At 46.7% G+C, this 16,640-nt stretch overlaps 2 protein-coding genes across 4 annotated transcripts in view; one reads left to right on the forward strand and one right to left on the reverse strand.

Moving 5' to 3' along the window:
* Xndc1n (XRCC1 N-terminal domain containing 1, N-terminal like) overlaps nucleotides 1-14,383 on the reverse strand; it is a 33,216-nt gene extending 18,833 nt beyond the window's left edge. Inside the window, exons 1-7 of the mRNA XM_057778803.1 lie at nucleotides 14,129-14,383; nucleotides 10,843-11,007; nucleotides 7,252-7,393; nucleotides 4,819-4,974; nucleotides 2,754-2,932; nucleotides 1,264-1,349; nucleotides 955-1,127 (exon numbers count right to left, since the gene is read on the reverse strand). Of these exons, the coding sequence (XP_057634786.1) occupies nucleotides 955-1,127; nucleotides 1,264-1,349; nucleotides 2,754-2,932; nucleotides 4,819-4,974; nucleotides 7,252-7,393; nucleotides 10,843-10,887 (781 nt within the window). The 5' untranslated portion in view covers nucleotides 10,888-11,007; nucleotides 14,129-14,383. The remainder of the gene's footprint in view (nucleotides 1-954; nucleotides 1,128-1,263; nucleotides 1,350-2,753; nucleotides 2,933-4,818; nucleotides 4,975-7,251; nucleotides 7,394-10,842; nucleotides 11,008-14,128) is intronic.
* A 114-nt stretch (nucleotides 14,384-14,497) lies between these two features.
* Nucleotides 14,498-16,640, forward strand: part of Rnf121 (ring finger protein 121) — a 60,158-nt gene continuing 58,015 nt past the window's right edge. The window contains exon 1 of one of the 3 annotated variants that reach the window (XM_057779448.1): nucleotides 14,498-14,677. Coding sequence is in view for 2 of the 3 variants with exons in the window: in XM_057779447.1 (XP_057635430.1) it covers nucleotides 14,815-14,877 (63 nt within the window). In the remaining variant the exon portion in view is untranslated. Of the gene's footprint in view, nucleotides 14,678-14,796; nucleotides 14,878-16,640 lie in introns of those variants that run through there. The other 2 variants (XM_057779447.1, XM_057779449.1) reach the window with 2 other exon arrangements.

The following is a 16,640-nucleotide window of genomic DNA, read 5'->3' on the forward strand; positions in this document are numbered from 1 at the left end:
CGTACACGGCTAGCACATACAGACACCCAATAAATCCATATCAAATGAGCAGTAACAAGAGCCAACAGTCACCATCTACCTCCTATTCAGAATCTCAGAAACTCCTGCTATAGCACTGAATGTCTGTCAAGCGCTCACGTCATCTCACTGCCTTATCAATAGCAGACATCCCCAAATGCTTGCTTCTTTCCGGCCTCCTCATCCTTATGGACTGTGAAATGACCCTGTCACCTACCACTGCCTGTTTGTATTGGGGCCTCTGAGTGTGGGTGGTGTCTAGCAGCAAATCACCGTGTCTGTGAATAGGTTGCAAAAAGCCATGACTTCACTAGGATGTGGTGGCACATGCCTTGAATCCCAGCACTTGGGAGGCAGAGGCAGGAGGATTTCTGTGAGTTCCAGGCCAGCTAAGAGTTATGAGAAGAGACCTTGTCAAGGAAAAACAAAAACCCAAACCCTCTGACTTGTAGCTGGCATGCTCTCCTTCCCTTTCGTCTGCCACTGCTGAAGCAAGCTGCCACTCTGGGAGACACTGCCCCACCAGCCTCTCAATGAGCTGGATCAGCTTCCTTTCCAGAGGAGCCCCGAGACGACTGCAGCCGTTTTCTCTTCTGAGGCAGGGTCTCGCGTTACTCAGGCTGGCTGGGCATGCTCCATGGAACTGAGAACGACCTTCATCACTGATTCTCTGCCTCCTCTTGCTCTCATGAAGGGACTGCGGCACTCACAGCAGAACACTGGTACTGCCATACTCTAAGGCATTACTGGGTTTAACTCTTTTCCTATAAACACGAGGAGCCGATTCCTGATTCCTAGACCAAGCTCTTCCAATTGTTATCTAAGGCTGAACTTCTCTTCCCCTTCACCTGAAGCCCAAGCGCCACCCCAGCACAGCACGGCAGCCAGCGAGGAAGGACTGTGTCAGCACAGTAAGGAGAAGGTCGCGGGTCTCACCTGCACTCTCTGGATGGCTGGGACCTGGTTCCCCACGGCTGTGCTTTGGGCTTACCACACTGGCTGCAGGTGCCTTCTGGGCAGCAGAAAGCAGCATGCGGGCTGCCCGGCCCGGAGGCCCTGGCTGCAACTGTCTCAGCAGACCCTTGAGCTCTGGGGTGTCCTCAGCGCTCCTACGGAGAAACAACACTGTGTTCCACTCAGAACCACGGAAGACGGTGGTTCATCAGGGACCATGGGCTGGGGCTCTGTCCCCCTGAGCTGTGTGGTCTCTCCCTTACAGGAGAAATATCAACAGCAGGTACATACGGGTGGGGCTCTGGGAAGAATGTCCTCCGGATAGAAGGATTAGTCAGCCAGGGCCTCGGGTCAGACTCCAGCGCATCAGAAGAGCTCTGAGGAGAAAATGGAGAAGTAAATACCTAGATCCACCAGAAGGGGTCACTGCCGCCTAGGAACACAACATGATTGTAGCTGCAGTAACTTAAGGACATATCTGCTGGGGTAGCAATCTTTTTTATTTTTTTTTTATTTTTTTATTTTTTTTATTTTTCGAAACAGGGTTTCTCTGTGATTTTGGAGCCTGTCCTGGAACTAGCTCTTGTAGACCAGGCTGGTCTCGAACTCACAGAGATCCGCCTGCCTCTGCCTCCCGAGTGCTGGGATTAAAGGCGTGCGCCACCACCGCCCGGCTGGGGTAGCAATCTTTGATGCTTCACTTTGTTTGCTAAGGGTTTTGTCACAACCAGAAGGGCTCTGGGAAGAGAAGAATCTACATAACTGGTTAAAACAGACCTATAGAGCCGGTGGGGTGGCGCCTGCCTTTAATCCCCAGCATTTGGAAGGCGGAGGCAGGCGGATCTCCGTGAGTTTGAGGCTAGCCTGGTCTACAGAGTGAGTTCCAGAACTGGCTTCATAGCTAGTGAGAAACCCTGTCTCGAATAACCAAAACCAAACAAAAACAAAACAAAACAAACAAACAAAATAGACCTATGGGGACTAATGGAATGTGCAAACCTTTGAGTTTGTTTCTTGTAAACTTTTAAAATATGTATCTATATCATACTTTAATTTTTTTTTTTTTTTTTTTTTTTTTTTGCTTTTGGTTTCAAGACAGGGTTTCTCTGTGTAACAGCCTTAGCTATCCTGGAACTAGGTCTTGTAGAACAGGCTGGCCTTGAACTCACAGAGATCCACCTGCCTCTGTTTCTTATAACAGAACTGGGTATTACATCTCTGCCAGGGAGAAGAAGAAAAGGGAGGAGCTTATCCCACAAGTCCAAAGGAGACTCTAATTCCCCAAACTCCAAAAGGCAGTTCAGATATTCAGGAATGGACTCACCCTGGACTGTAGGAGGATTTCTGCAGTTAGATAAAAGTCAGCACTCCTCAGGAACTTAGGAAGCCAGCTCCCCTCAACCAAAAAGTGAATTCCCTTATGACTGGCAGAAGGGACAGATGGCTACCTGAGCTGCTTCTTGGGAACGTGTCACAGCCCATGCTAGCGGTGGCCTTCGCCCTACCCTAAACTCGCTCTAGCTTAACACCCCCCCCACCCCCCACCCCCCCACCCCCGCCCCATTCTCCTTTTAACCTACTATCTTTGTTATGTGAGTGCCTCCGGCTGCTCTCTCCTTGTATCCACAGTAAAAACCTCCCTGTTAACCATACCATGGAGAATAGTGTCATTAGTTTAGACACGGAATCTTGGATTTTCCATGTTTACTTTTCTTCAATCAAGCATCAACTTCTAAGTAGGAATTGAAAATACTAAATCCTCGCTCCACCATTGAACATACCCGGTTCAGCCCAGAGCCCCCGGGGGCTAAGGGATCAATCACAGGTTCAGCAGACAGGTCCACAGAGGAACGCACCCGGAGGAAGGCCAGGCCAAAGGACTGATGGCGTGTGAAAGGCTGGGAGCAGGTCAGTCGAAGCCGATCCCATGATTCTCCTGAGGCTGGAGCCAGGAAATCATCTCAAGGAGAAAAAGGAGACAAAGGAGGGAGGGGTTGCAGAGATGGCTCAGGAGTTAAGAGCTCTTGTTATTCCTGAGAGAACCTGAGTTCCGTTTCCAGCAGCCATGTCAGGGGTTTACAACTGCCTGTAACTCCAGCTCCAGGGCAATCTCACACCCTCTTGTGGCTCCCTCATGTACCAGAACTCATGTATCAATACACATACCCCTCCACACATACACGAATTAAAAAATAAAAATAAATATTTAAAAAGAAGAGAGAGCTGGCATGGGAAGTGCATGGTGGTAATCTCAGCACTTTTGGGGTAGAGGCAAGCGAAGAAGGAGTTAAAGGCTAACCTTGGTTGCAAAGCAAGGTTTAGGTCTAGAAATAGGAAGACAGAGAGGGATGTGTGTGCGTGTGTGCTCTCTTGAGCATGCTCGTTCACACTTGCACAGGACTGGGCAACAGAGAAGATAATGTGTTGCATTAACCGTTATCAGTCAGGAGGCAGGAAGGGAGAAAGTCCAAAACTGAAGAAAAGGAAGATAGACAAGGCTAAGGCTACACAGGCGGTAAATGTGGTAAATGCCAGCAGAGGAAGAATGGAGGTCACCAGTCCTGTCCCCTCAGGCTCTGATGGCAGAGAAAGGCCTGCCAGGCAGCCAAGGTGGGGCCCTTTCAGCAGCTACTTCCTTGTCTTCTAACCACTCCTCCATCTCCCCGTTCCTGTTCCTGACCACGCACCCTCCCTCACACGGCGGCTGCCTCCCACTTATGCAGCCATTCCCAGTATTCCCACCAACTTTACACCTCTGATCCTGTCACCATCCGGTCAGTGTATCATCCTCTATACTGCACACAATGTTTCCAAAATCTCCCCCTTTCGTTACAATGAGAGAAACACCTCCAATTTAAACACAGAAAACCAGATCGCAATTCCCTAGCATCCAGGAATCATGACTTGATCATCTGTTACAGTGCTCACTGTGTAGAACCCTCACCCCTTATTCTCAAAGGGGCAAGAAGAAATTTCCTAGCAGAATGTTTTCCCAGGAAGATAGTGGCCTTCCCCTCTCCCACCCAGGAGATTCGGAGCACAAGGTCACTTAGCCTAGCCAGCCTCCTGGTACAGGCTGATAAAGATGGCCTAACTCAGGAACAGTGGCTTTGCTCTAAGAATAAGGAGAAAGCTGACTTAACAGAATGGGAGGGAGCAAAAGTCCTTGCACCCGCGCCAAAGAAGCTTCAAAGATTCTCTTTGTAGTTATGCCTTTAAAAGCTTACCCCACAGAGGAGATACAACTCCTCTCTCTACCTCACTACAATGGGGATGGAGATGAGTTCCAAACATGATTGTATTATGCTGATTAAACCTTGCTTATTACAGTCTGGGCCTCTCTGGTGGTCTGTCTCTGGGGGTCATAATCTGGGCACAACAACTGAACATAGATTCGCATAAGCAGAATTTATAAAACACTATATATTATATAAATATAGCCAACATATAGCTTTTTACCATAAACAAAAATTTATTCTATACTTTTTTCTTTTTGTGGTGTTAGGGATTAAATAAAATAAGGATCAAAAAAAAAACAGAAACAAAAACATAGCAGTCCCTAGTGTGGTAGCATATATAACCGCAGTTCCAGCACCGGAGTGCTAAGGCAGTAAGTATTTAAGGCTAGCCTGGGCTGCACATGATAATGTATCAGGCAATGACACGTCACAGTTCAGAAATACCCCGAATTCCCAGCAGGCAGAACTCACACACAAGCACTAGCTTACTGTGTTCTAGCACATGGAGTTAAGCAAAGGCTCCTTCCATGGTCCACACCCAGCAGCCCTTAGAGCCACCTATGCACTGCATCTGCCCTCAGAAAGCCTGCACAGCTGCCCTCTTTACCTGCTCTGAACATCCGGACTCCAGAGCGGTTCTTCTCCTCCTTTGACTCAGCGGGGGACATCAGCATGGTTGCAGGGAGAAGGGTGACGAAAGGTCTGTCCAGGGGCCAGGAAGAACGGCCCACGTCAATCTGTAGGAAAGCACAGCCACAGTTACCTGGGGACAGAGCGGAAAGAAGGATAACGATGAGAGAATGGCCATAGATGACAACACAGGGTGGAATCAGAAGACAGAAAGTTCTGGCAACACTGAGTCACTCAGGGAGCCGCCAACTGGAATGCAATGAGACCCCAGTCCATTAAAGGATGGTAAAGGTTCACCATGGCCACCTCAGCCTGAAACCTGTCCTGGAAATCACCGTTAATGAACCCAACGTCTTTCTGTCCTGAGAAAGCAGACAGTAGTCCCTACCCTAACTGTTCCCTTTTTTTTTTTTTAATTTTTTTTCTTTCTTTTTTTTTTCTTTTGGTTTTTCAAGATAGGGTTTCTCTGTAGCTTTGAAGCCTGTCTTGGAACTAGCTCTTGTAGACCAGGCTGGCCTCGAACTCGTAGAGATCCACCTGCTTCTGCCTCCCAAATACTGGGACTAAAGGTGTGTGCCACCACACCTGGCTAGTCTAGAACATTCTAAGGCCATTTCTTTGTTTGTCTTTGAGACAGTCTTACTGTAACCTTAGATGGCCTGGAGTTTCAATTGTGTAGACCAGGTTGGTCTCCAGCTCAAGAAATCTGCCTGCTTCTGTCTCCTGAATGCTGGGGTTAAAGGGCTGTGGCATTATGCCGGGCATCTAAAATCTCCTGTGCACAGTGGGCTCTTCAGCATCCTCCTGACACTGACCTTTAGAGGTGATAAGGATTCTGTTTGTTAGTATCGATTGATTGCTATGTCAGTGCCCTAAGGCTTTACCCAGACCACAGCAGAGTCCAGCACCCACACTGCACTTTCTTTAGGTTGTGTGCACACGAATGCAAGCTCCCCGTGTATAGAGTAAAAGGAAAACTTCAGCTGCTGCTCTTCAGGGGCTGGCCACCTTGTCTTTTATTGTATTTCACGAGCATGAGTGTTTTGCCTGCACCTATGTCTGTGTATCACTTGTGTGCCTGGCACCCTCAGAGGCCAGAAGAGGACTCAGATCCCCTGGCACTGAAGTTAGAGATATTTGTTAGTCACCATGTGGGTGCTGGGAATTGAACCTGTTTCCTCTGGAAGAGCAGTTGGTGCTCTTAACCACTGAGCCATCTCTCCAGCAGCTCCAGGGCTTCTCCATGTAGCCCTGCCTGTCCTGGAACATGCTCTGCAGACAAGGCTTGCTTTAAGCTCAAGGGATCCACCTGCCCCCACCTCCCAAGTGCTATAATTAAAGGTATGCACACCACCACGCTACAGCAAATCTTACAGAAGCATTTCTTTGTTTCTTGAGACAGGGTTTCTATGTAACAGTCCTGGCTGTTCTGGAATTTGCTTTATATACCAGGTTGACCTCAAACTCATAGAGATTCTCCTGCCTCCTGAGTGCTGAGATTAAGGGTGTGCGCCATCACCGATAGGCTGCAGGCATTTTTAAAGTTGGGGTTCCCTCCTCTCAGATGACTCCAGCTCGGGTCATATGCAGACATCAGTGCAGTGATCTCTCTTTTTTTTTTTTTTTTTTTTAAATATTTATTTATTTTGTGTGTATGCCTGCAGACAAGAAGAGGGCACCAGACCCCATTACAGATGGTTGTGAGCCACCATGTGGTTGCTGGGACTTGAACTCAGGACCTTTGGAAGAGCAGGCAATGCTCTTAACCTCTGAGCCATCTCTCCAGCCCCATCAGTGATCTCTTTACTTCCCATGCTGGCATTACAGGGGGTGAGCTACCATAACTGGCTTTTGTGTGTGTGAGTAGACGCCAGAGGACAGCTTCAAGCAGGAGCCCACACCTTCTACCTTGTTTGAGGCAGGTTGCCTGTTGCTCCCTGCTGTGTTAGACACACTCGCTTACCCATGAACTTTTCTGCTTCCCACCTCACCACAGGAGCACTGAAGTACAAATATGGACTATCCCACCTGGTTCTCATGTGGATTCTGAGAATTCAAACTCAGATCCTTACACTCGAATGGCAGCTGCCTTCCCATTGGGACCTCTCCCTAGTCTATGCCTGGCTTTAAATGTGGGTTCCGGGGATCAAACTCAAGTCCTCACGTACTGGGCAAGGGCTTTACCAACTGAGCTAGAACCTCTGTTCTATGTTGTATTTTGTATGGATGAAGACCCTAGAGTTCTCCAACACCAAACCTTCTCCAAGGGCAAACACCACATTTCCCCTTCACACCTAGGCAGGGCTTATTCCAGAAGGCTTCTCAGTCCAAATGAACTGAGCCAGTTGAGGGGAATGGTTAGTCACATCATGCCTGTGCTTTCCCTCAAAAGCCCTGAAAATTGACTCACCGACATCGATGTAACTTATGGGTACCACCCTCTCCAGCTGAAGCTCTGCCTTCAGTTGTCCACTCTTGTCCTGAGGACAGCTGAGCCAAGGTCCCTTGTGACTGTCTGGGTTCAGCAAGTTCTCCACAGGATACTTGGGATCCTACATGAGAGAGGATGAGAAGAATTAGGAGGGTTTCTGAGCTCCTACCTTGGAACATGGACATCTACATCCCTTCTGCTGAGGTTCCTCAACATGAGAGAAAGGCACCAGGGGATCATGCGACTCAGCCTGACTCTCACGCAGTAGACACCATTTCTACCTAACTTAGCATTAGGAGTACCTCCTAAGGATTCTTGACTTGTTGCTATTACTTCTGCTTAGTTAATAGATAAAGTTTGTGGGTTTCAAAACTCACCTAAAAAAACTAAACAAAGCAGAATTCTAAATTTCTAAGGAGCTTTTATACACTACACAACATTAAATAGTTCTTTATTCATAAGACCTTTACATAAACCTTTGCTTTTTTTCTCTTTTTATTCTTCTCTCATATATTACATCACAACCACTGTTTCCCTTCCCTCCCCTCTCCCCTCGATCCAGTCCTCCACTGTTTCCCTTTGAAAAAGGACAGGCCTCCCAGGGATATCAACCAACCATGGCATATCAAATCACAATACGACTAGGCACATCCTTTCATATTAAGTCTGGACCAGGCAATCCAGGAGAAAAAGGGTCCCAAAGGCAGTCAGAAGAGCCTGTGACAGTCCCCACTCCCACTCTTAGGGGTTCCACAAGAACACAAGCTCCCCGACTGCTGCTTCAGTCTCCATAAATTTATTTATCTTTTTTCTCTTTTTCTTTTTTAAATATTTATTTATTATGTATACAGTATTCTGTTTGTATGCCTGCTGACCAGACCTCATTACAGATGGTTGTGAGCCACCATGTGGTTGCCAGGAATTGAACTCAGGACCTTTGGAAGAACAGACAGTGCTCTTAACTTCTGAGTCATCTCTCCAGCCCTTATTTATCTTTTTAAAGGTTTATTTATTTCAATGTTCTGTCTGCATGTTTGACTGCACACCAGAAGAGGGCATCAGATCCATCATAGGTGGTTATGAGCCAAATGTGGTTGCTGGGAACTGAACTCAGTACCTCTGGAAGTGCAGTCAATGTTCTTAATCTCTGAGCCATCTCTCCAGCCCCCATACACATTTATTTACCTCCAATATAATTCAATGAAATAAGTCTTTTGTTTATTTAGTCCAGGCTAGTCCCAAACACAAATCCTCCTGAGGGTTGGAATTGTAGATGAGTGTCACTGAAGCCAACAAAAGCTTGTAGTCCTAATTTACAACTGATGCTTACACAGAAGTGATTACTCAAAGTCTTTTTTTTTTGAGACAGGGTTTCTCTGTGGTTTTGGAGTCTGTCCTGGAACTAGCTCTTGTAGACCAGGCTGGTCTCGAACTCACAGAGATCCGCCTGTCTCTGCCTCCCGAGTGCTGGGATTAAAGGCGTGCGCCACCACCGCCCGGCCAAAGTCTTTGATAGTGACATTGAGATTTAAGAAATTCCAGGTTCGCAGGCAGAGGCATGCGGATCTCTGTGAGTTCAAGATCAGCCTGGTCTACAAGAGCTAGTTCCAGGACAGGCTCCAAAGCTATAGAGAAACCCTGTCTCGAAAAACAAAACAAAACAATAACAAAAAAAAAAAAAAAGAAATTCCAGGTTCACTAATGCAAATCCTTTCTGGTTGAGCAGCTTTGAGCAAAGAAATGACTTTCTTCCTCTAGTTCTAAGCTTCTTTATAAACAAAAGAGAAAACCATATTCATGGTTTTTGCTTTTCAGAAATAGGATCTCAAGGATGACCTTCTGACTCTGCCTTCCAAGTGCTGGGAGTATAAGCAGGCACCTATGCACCTACATACCCCCACTTTTTAAAATGTATATGGGTGTTTTTGCCTGCATGTGCCCACAGAGGCCCAAAAAGGGTGTCAGATCCCCTGGAGCTAGAGTTACAGTTGTGTCATGTGGGTGCTGGGAACTGAACCAGGGTCCTTTGGGAAACCAGCAACCATTCAGAACCACTGAGCCACCTCTCTAATCCCAATTGCACCCAGCTTTGACTCATGGTTTTTCATGTGTTGTCTTGTTTTGTTTTGTTTCAGTAATAAAATCCTTCTTTAAACTGCAATTTCACATGTGTGTGAATATTTTTCTCATAAAATAAAAGTAATGCTCTAATTAAAATATGGGTTGGGGAGGGAGGCTAAAGACTTCTCTCTCTCTCTCTCTCTCTCTCTCTCTCTCTCTCTCTCTCTCTCTCTCTCTCTCTCTCTCTCTCTGAGACAGGGTTTCTCTGTGTAGCTTTGGTGCCTACCCTGAAACTAGCTCTAGTAAACCAGGCTGGCCTTGAACTCATAGAGAGCCCTCTGCCTCTGCCTCCCAAGTGCTGGGATTAAAGGCGTGAGTCACCACCGCCTGGCTCTAAAGACATACTTTCATCCTTCTTCTCAGCTTCTAGAGCAGTCTTATAGAGACCATGATGTTAGAAGATTGCTGTATTCTCTGACGAAACATGGATGGTGGATATGCGGCACTCAGGCGGATGAGCAGGTGATTTCAGAGTCTGAAGCCAATTTGGGACACAGTGAGTTCAAGGTCAGCTGGAGTTCTATAGCAAGACCTTCCCTCAAACAAAACAAAACAAAAACAACCCACCACAACAACATACCCACAAACGCAAACAATACTTGAACAAAGGCAGGTAAATCTCTGTGAGCTTGAGGCCAGTCAGGGATAGTGAGACTTGGTCTCAAAAAAAAAAAAAAAAGAAAAGAAAAGAAAAAGAAAGGAAGGAAGGAAGGAAGGAAGGAAGAAAGGAAGAAAGGAAGAAAGGAAGAAAGGAAGAAAGGAGGGAGAGGACAACCGTGACAGCTCAAGCTGACGTCCAGGTGAGGAAGGCTAAGAGAATTTTTACTTTATTTCAAGGGTTAATATAGTAGTTCTTAAGTACCATCTAAGAGGGCTTTCTGAAATGTGTGCAGATTAAAAAAATAATTTGTTTACTTTTATTTTATGAGTATGAATGTTTTTCCAGGATGCATATATGTGCACCAGTACATATCTGTTGGGTTCCCTGGACTGGGGTTAAGGATGGTTGTGAGTTGCCACATGGGTGTGGAGAGGCTTCTCACTGTCACAGTCTCTGCCAAGTACTGCTACATGCTCCCAGTAGGGAACTCTACCCTACCAGTGACGCTGCTGTAAAACAGACAGCCACCCAAATGTCACCCCTCAAAAAGATCAGGGTAGTGAGAGGGCAGAGGGGTCAATGGATGAAGCAAATCGGGGGAAAGGGGGACTGCGGGAGGTCCCCGGGGAGGACTGGCACTGGGCCCCAAGCCTAAGGAGCTCAGGATGGGAACTGGAGGACTTTCATAAAGGGAGCGGAGGGCAAGTGCGGCCACACTGCCCTTCTGGAAACTCTGGTATAGACAGGCCTAGGCTTTTGTCAGCTGTCTACAAGCCATGGACAGGTCTTCTGCGGCTATGCACCCTTTTTGGTCAAGAGACGCTACCATGGCTGGTGACTGAACATGCCTGAGAAGAAAATGAGACGACATGGCTGATCTTCACAGGAGCCATCTGAGGTCACCAGTTTCCTCAAGTACAAGCCAAATATGCTTCCTCCCAGGATATCTTCTGTCCCCACAGTGCCACTGCCTAGGTTTTCCTTTTGGGAGAACAAGAATCCTCACATTACTCCTGGAGAAAAAAAAAAAAAAGAAGAAAAGTAGCATAAGCTACCCATTCTTATTTCTTTGATAGCAAGAATTATTGACAGAAGTAGGCTTGTTTCTTAGGGCCACCACAGGCCTGTAGGAAGCAAATCTGAATCATCTAGATACCCCTCCCCCACAACCCCACAATCGCAAGACAGCCTCAAGGAAACAAAGCAGCAAATTAAAAAAATTAAAAAGTTATTATAGTAACACTGGACTTAATACAGGTAAGCTCCCAAGAACATGACTGGTGCCTTAAATCCTTTATCTGTATGTCCCTAGGAGACTATGACGCAATGAGGACGGGCAATGAACGTACAACTAAATACATTATTACATTATATAGTTCTGCGGTCTGTTCAGTGAATCTTCCTAAATTAGCTTTCATTCCTCCAAACTGGGTGTGGTGTCCCATGCGTATGAGCCTAGCACTTGGAAGGCTAATGCAGCATAAGTTTAAAGCCAGTCTGCGCCACATAGCAGGTTCAAGGCTAGCTTGAGGGTGCATAGCCAGACCCTGATTCAAAAAAAAGTATCCTTGGGTCAGTGAGATGGATCAATCATTGTTTTTATTTTTCTTTTTTCTGAGATAGGGTTTTTTTGTGTAGCCCTGGCTGTCTAGGAACTAACTCTGTAGACCAGGCTTGCCTCGAACTCACAGAGATCCTCCTGGATGCTGGGATTAAAGGTGTGCACCACCTTGCCCGGCAGCTCATAACTTTTTATGAGTGCACACAGATGTATGTACTCCTGAGGCCAGCGGGCAGCATCAGGTGTCCGCTACCATTCTCCACTTTACTGTTTGAAACACTTAATCTAGCTCAATGACTGGCTAGGTGGGCTTGCCAATAAGTCCCCAGGGTCCTCCTGTCTCTATTTCCCAGCATTGAAATCACAAGCACCAGTTTCTGGCTTGCCTGGAACTTGCTATGTAGACCAGGCTGGTGTCTGTCTCCTGGGTGCCAGAATTAAAAGTTTTTACCACCACAATTAGCCTCCTGATTTTGTGGGTTTGGGGGATCTGAACTTAGGTTAGAATGCACAACAAATTACTCAATGAGCTGTTTCTCTAGACTGAAAATGTATTTTTTATTTAGTTAGTTTTTTGAGACACAGTTTCTCTGTGTAGCAGCCTTGGTTGTCCTGGAACTCACTTTGTAAACCAGGCTTGCCCAAAACTCACAGAGCGATGCCTGCCTCTGTCTACCTAGTGCTGGAATTAAAGGTGTGTGTCACCAATTCTAGCCAAGGCTCGAAATTTAAATATATGCGAAAATAGACAGAAAACTAACTCTTATTTGTCCATCATTCATAGTCAACAATCCTCCGGTAACAAATGTTTTGAAGATATCTGAATGTCTATAGGTAGAGGGATCTCTTTCAAGATTCTCTCTCTCTCTGGACACAGTCCTGCCTGACCTTGTATCTGCTATGCAGCCCAAGCTGGCCAAAGGGTCAGAAGGCAGTTTGCAGGGGTCAAATCTTCTCCTTCCACCATGTGGGTCCTGGGGACGGAATGTAGGTCACTAGGCTTGGTGCGGCTGCCTTCTACCACCGAGCCATCTTCTTTTTCTCCCGAAACGATTTAATGTATTCGAGTATTTTGCCCACACATATCTATATACACTACATGTGTGCCTGGTGCTGGAGGAAGCCAGAAGAGGGTGTCAGATCTGGAACCAGAGTTACAGATGATCGTGAACTGCCATGTAGGTGCTGGGAGTTGAATCTGGGTCTCCTGCAAAACAGCAAGTACTCTTAATCTCTGAGCCATCTTTCCAACCCCCACACTGAGACACCTTGCTGGCTTCTAAGAAATTATTTTTGAGATGAAGGTCTTGGTGTGTTGTTTAGTCCTGAATCCCAGACCCCAGATCCTTCTGTCTCAGCCTCCCAAATGTTGGCACCTCAGGTATGAGTCACGTTCATGCCAGGATGGGCTTGAACTCTTGGCATCAAGTGACTTTGCCTCAGCCTCAAGAGTAGCATGTACCATCAGACCTAAATTTTTTTTTTCTTTCAAGACAGGGTTTCTCTGTAGCTTTGGAGCCTGTCCTGGAACTAGCTCTTGTAGACCAGGCTGGCCTCGAACTCACAGATTTGCCTGCCTCTGCCTGGGATTAAAGGTGTGCGCCACCACCACCTGGCCAGACCTGAATTTTTCTTCAAATATTCACCCTGAAAATATGAGTCCATGAATCCTGATACATTCCTGGCCATAATGGCTTTCCAATCTATCCATCACCAAAGATTTCTATTTCTCACGCTATTGCTCCTGGAATACTCGCTCTCTTTACAACTTGTTTAACTTAATTTTGATGTTCAAATTACATACACACACACTTTACAACTTGTTTAATCTAATTTATTTTGATGTTCAAATCAAACACACACTGTTACGATATGGCGCCGTGGGTCCCATGATGGGTGAGGGACAGACAAAAAAAGCATACAGACAGTTTGAGTGTGGAGTTTAATTGGGATAAAGGAAAGAGAAAATGAGAGAGACAGAGAGAGACAGGCAGAGACAGAGGGGAGGCGGGAGAGGGAAGAGGAGAGGGAGTAGCAAAAACCGGTTTGCCTCATTGGCAAGTGAGAGAGTGAGAGAGATCTGGTGTGGGCGGACTTGTCTCTTAAAGGGTCCTTTGCACTTCGTACAGTCAGGGAACTGCTAGCCCTAAGCAGAGGGGTGATTGTGCCAGGTTCCCAAGGGGCGCCAGGATACTAACACGCACACGCGCGCGCGCGCGCGCACACACACACACATTAATTAGTTCAAGGTAACTGCTCCATCCAGCCGATTCTCACTTGGTATTTAACAAAGTGTCTCATGTAACAACTATATGGTTATGTCTTATGTCTCTCGACAACACTGTGAGCACCTGGAGAACAGGATTTTTGTTTGACTCATTCTTAAATATCCAATGTAAGAGGAAGAAAACACATAGATGATTAGCAATCACTGACGTCCCCCAGGTTCTGCAGCTCTCAGTCTCTTTGAAGTTTTAAGACCCCGGAATGAGTTGCTCTGTTCATTTTCTTGTTGGCCACCCTCCTCCCTTTCAGCTACTCCTCTCCAATCGACAAATCCCAACACCTCTCACCCGCGTCCATGAACCTTAAGAAGTCGGGGCAGCATCAACTCCCGGGCTCCAATCTTATTCTCCCGCCAATTCCGTCCACCGAACCTTCGCCTTCTGTCCCGAGCGCCACTCTGACTACCGAAGCGCAGGAAAGCGTTTTGAGGCTTTAAGAAGCCGCTATTTCTGAAAGATGGCTCCCATCGAAGCAAAATAGTAGTTACTCACCTAAAACCAACAAAACCCCCGCGTGCTTGTGTTTTTAATGTATACTTTTATTCATTATACTCTTTCCGTTGAGAGCGGGATTTAAACTTCCGGGTCGGACGTGATGCTGCATGGGAAATGTAGTTAGTTCTTAGTGCACACGCGTCTCTGACCGTAGCTCTGGCGAGGGAGCGTCGCGAGATTAGCACATTCACGGACTCACATTTTTTGCTCACTACAGTGACAATTGCTGAACTGTTTCGGCTAAAATAAATAACAAGAATAAATTTTCTTTTCTCGAGAACGCCTTCCTGTTGAAGCTTGGTAGTGTACGAGAGTCGCCCCCTCTTAATTCCGAAGGAGCAGGTAGATGGTCTCTTGGTTCCTCCCAGGCATCAGCCTGTCTTGGTGCTCCGCCCAGGCCGCGCCTCCGATTGGCTACAAGCGCCCGAGCGGCGGAAGCAGCTGGCTCGCGGGGACCCGGGTGGGGGCTGGCCGTGAAGATGGCGGCAGTGGTGGAGGTGGAGGTTGGAGGAGGTGCTGTTGCGGAAAGGGAGCTAGATGAGGTAAGAGGAGTTGAGGGACAAGAAAGGCGAGACGGCTTCAAAGTGGAAGGAGAGGAAGTGAGGAATAGGAGCCGGAGACGCCAGGAGAAACGGGAAAGATCCTTAGGAAGCTGACAGGGAGGCGGATTTTCCGTGAGAGAAATCTGAGGGCTTCTGACTCAGGGACCCCGAGGCGGTCCTGGTGCAGTAGATTGGCAGTAGCTTTAAGGGTGGTGATGGAGGGCAGACCAGAGGCCAGAGGGACGGGAACTTTAAAGATTTTGAGATTATTAGATGGAGGTCCAAGGTAGGACTAAGGGGCTAAGAGTTGCATTAATTGGAGGGGCGTGGACTTCTGTAAGGCAAGGCAGAGGCTTTCCCTGTGGGAAAGGACTCCAAGCTTGATCTGAAGGTTGGGGACACAGATCGAGAAGCAATGCTAATTACTAGTATTACAGATTTGAATTATTTTTAGGTAGGGACCAACTTATTTATTCTTACATTTTAGGGTTTGTACATACCGCATGCCCAGTAAAGTTTTGGTCAAGGAATGAATGAATAATTGTGAATGAATGAATAATTTTGTAACAGAAACGGTCCATCTTTTCATTGATCAAACATTGTTACTTCTGTGACAAGTCCTGGACTAAGTGCTTGGGACGCAGAGACTTTGTGAAGTCTATAGTGTGGTTACGGGATAAGAAGAGGCTTTGGAGGAGAAGAATAGCGTGGTTTGAGGGAGGTCTAGGGGATGGTTTCCAGGTGCTGATTGGGTTTCTAGTTCATATTCTTCTTTCACCCTCCATTCCCCTCCTCTCCCGGGTTCCTTCAAGGTGAGCCTGGAAAGGTTTATCTCATAGATTTAACAATCTGGGTATTGAATGGCTTGTGGTCCTTGGAGGTCCTTGAGCTTGAAAGAAATGAACAGTGCGGGGCTCGTAGAAGGAAGTGAAGGTAAGAAACATAAGGGACAATCTGATGCCAAATGGTTCCTGACGGTTAGAGTTGCTTTGGGTCTTTGTGTCTTCTCTGTGCTATGGATTGTGATAGTACCAAAGGGGTGGGGGAGTAGTGGCATCTGTGGACGGTGAGCATTTCTGAGGGCCCCTGTTCTGTGTTCAGTATGGGATAGACTGGTGAAGAGTCTCAGGAAGGGAGTAGGTGTAGCAATAATGGCAATTGCATGGTGTGAGGCTAATTTGTTTTCGTTTCCCCCTTCTGATTGGAATGAATAGAGTGAGAGCCCAAGACCAACAGGTAACAGGTGGCCTAGTTTCTTACCTGCCAGTCGCTAAAGACTAAATGTGTTTGAATCCTCCTTTGTTGGGAAGGTGCAGCGGTTGAAGAAATAACCTCCAAAGCCCCTTCTAGTTGTAAGTTTCTGTGTTTACAGTTGGCTACTCTCACATGGGGTATTTTAAAGGCACCTTAATATAGTAAATAGTGTACTGAAATTAAAATTTATGGTTTGTTAGTCATGGGTCTTCATTTAGTTTCGTATGTCTTAGTGTTTGGAGCCAGGGTCTTGATATGTGCTCCATGCTGTCACTGGACTGATTCTCTCTCGCATGAGTGCTGGAGTTACATGTGTGTGCTGCTGCCTGGCTAATTTTTGGCTTCTTGTTTCCTAGTTTTTTAAGGACTTAGGTATGAGTAGTAGGATGAGACATATTTCAGTGTTGGGGCTACAGGTCAGTGTTGGGGCTATGTGACGCCACTAGCATCCGTCTCATAACCCTCGTTGCTTGTGCTATCTTCCAAGGAAGAATATATCACTGTTGTCT

This window comes from Chionomys nivalis, chromosome 8 (genome assembly GCF_950005125.1).
Source record: "Chionomys nivalis chromosome 8, mChiNiv1.1, whole genome shotgun sequence".
Lineage (NCBI taxonomy): Eukaryota > Metazoa > Chordata > Mammalia > Rodentia > Cricetidae > Chionomys > Chionomys nivalis.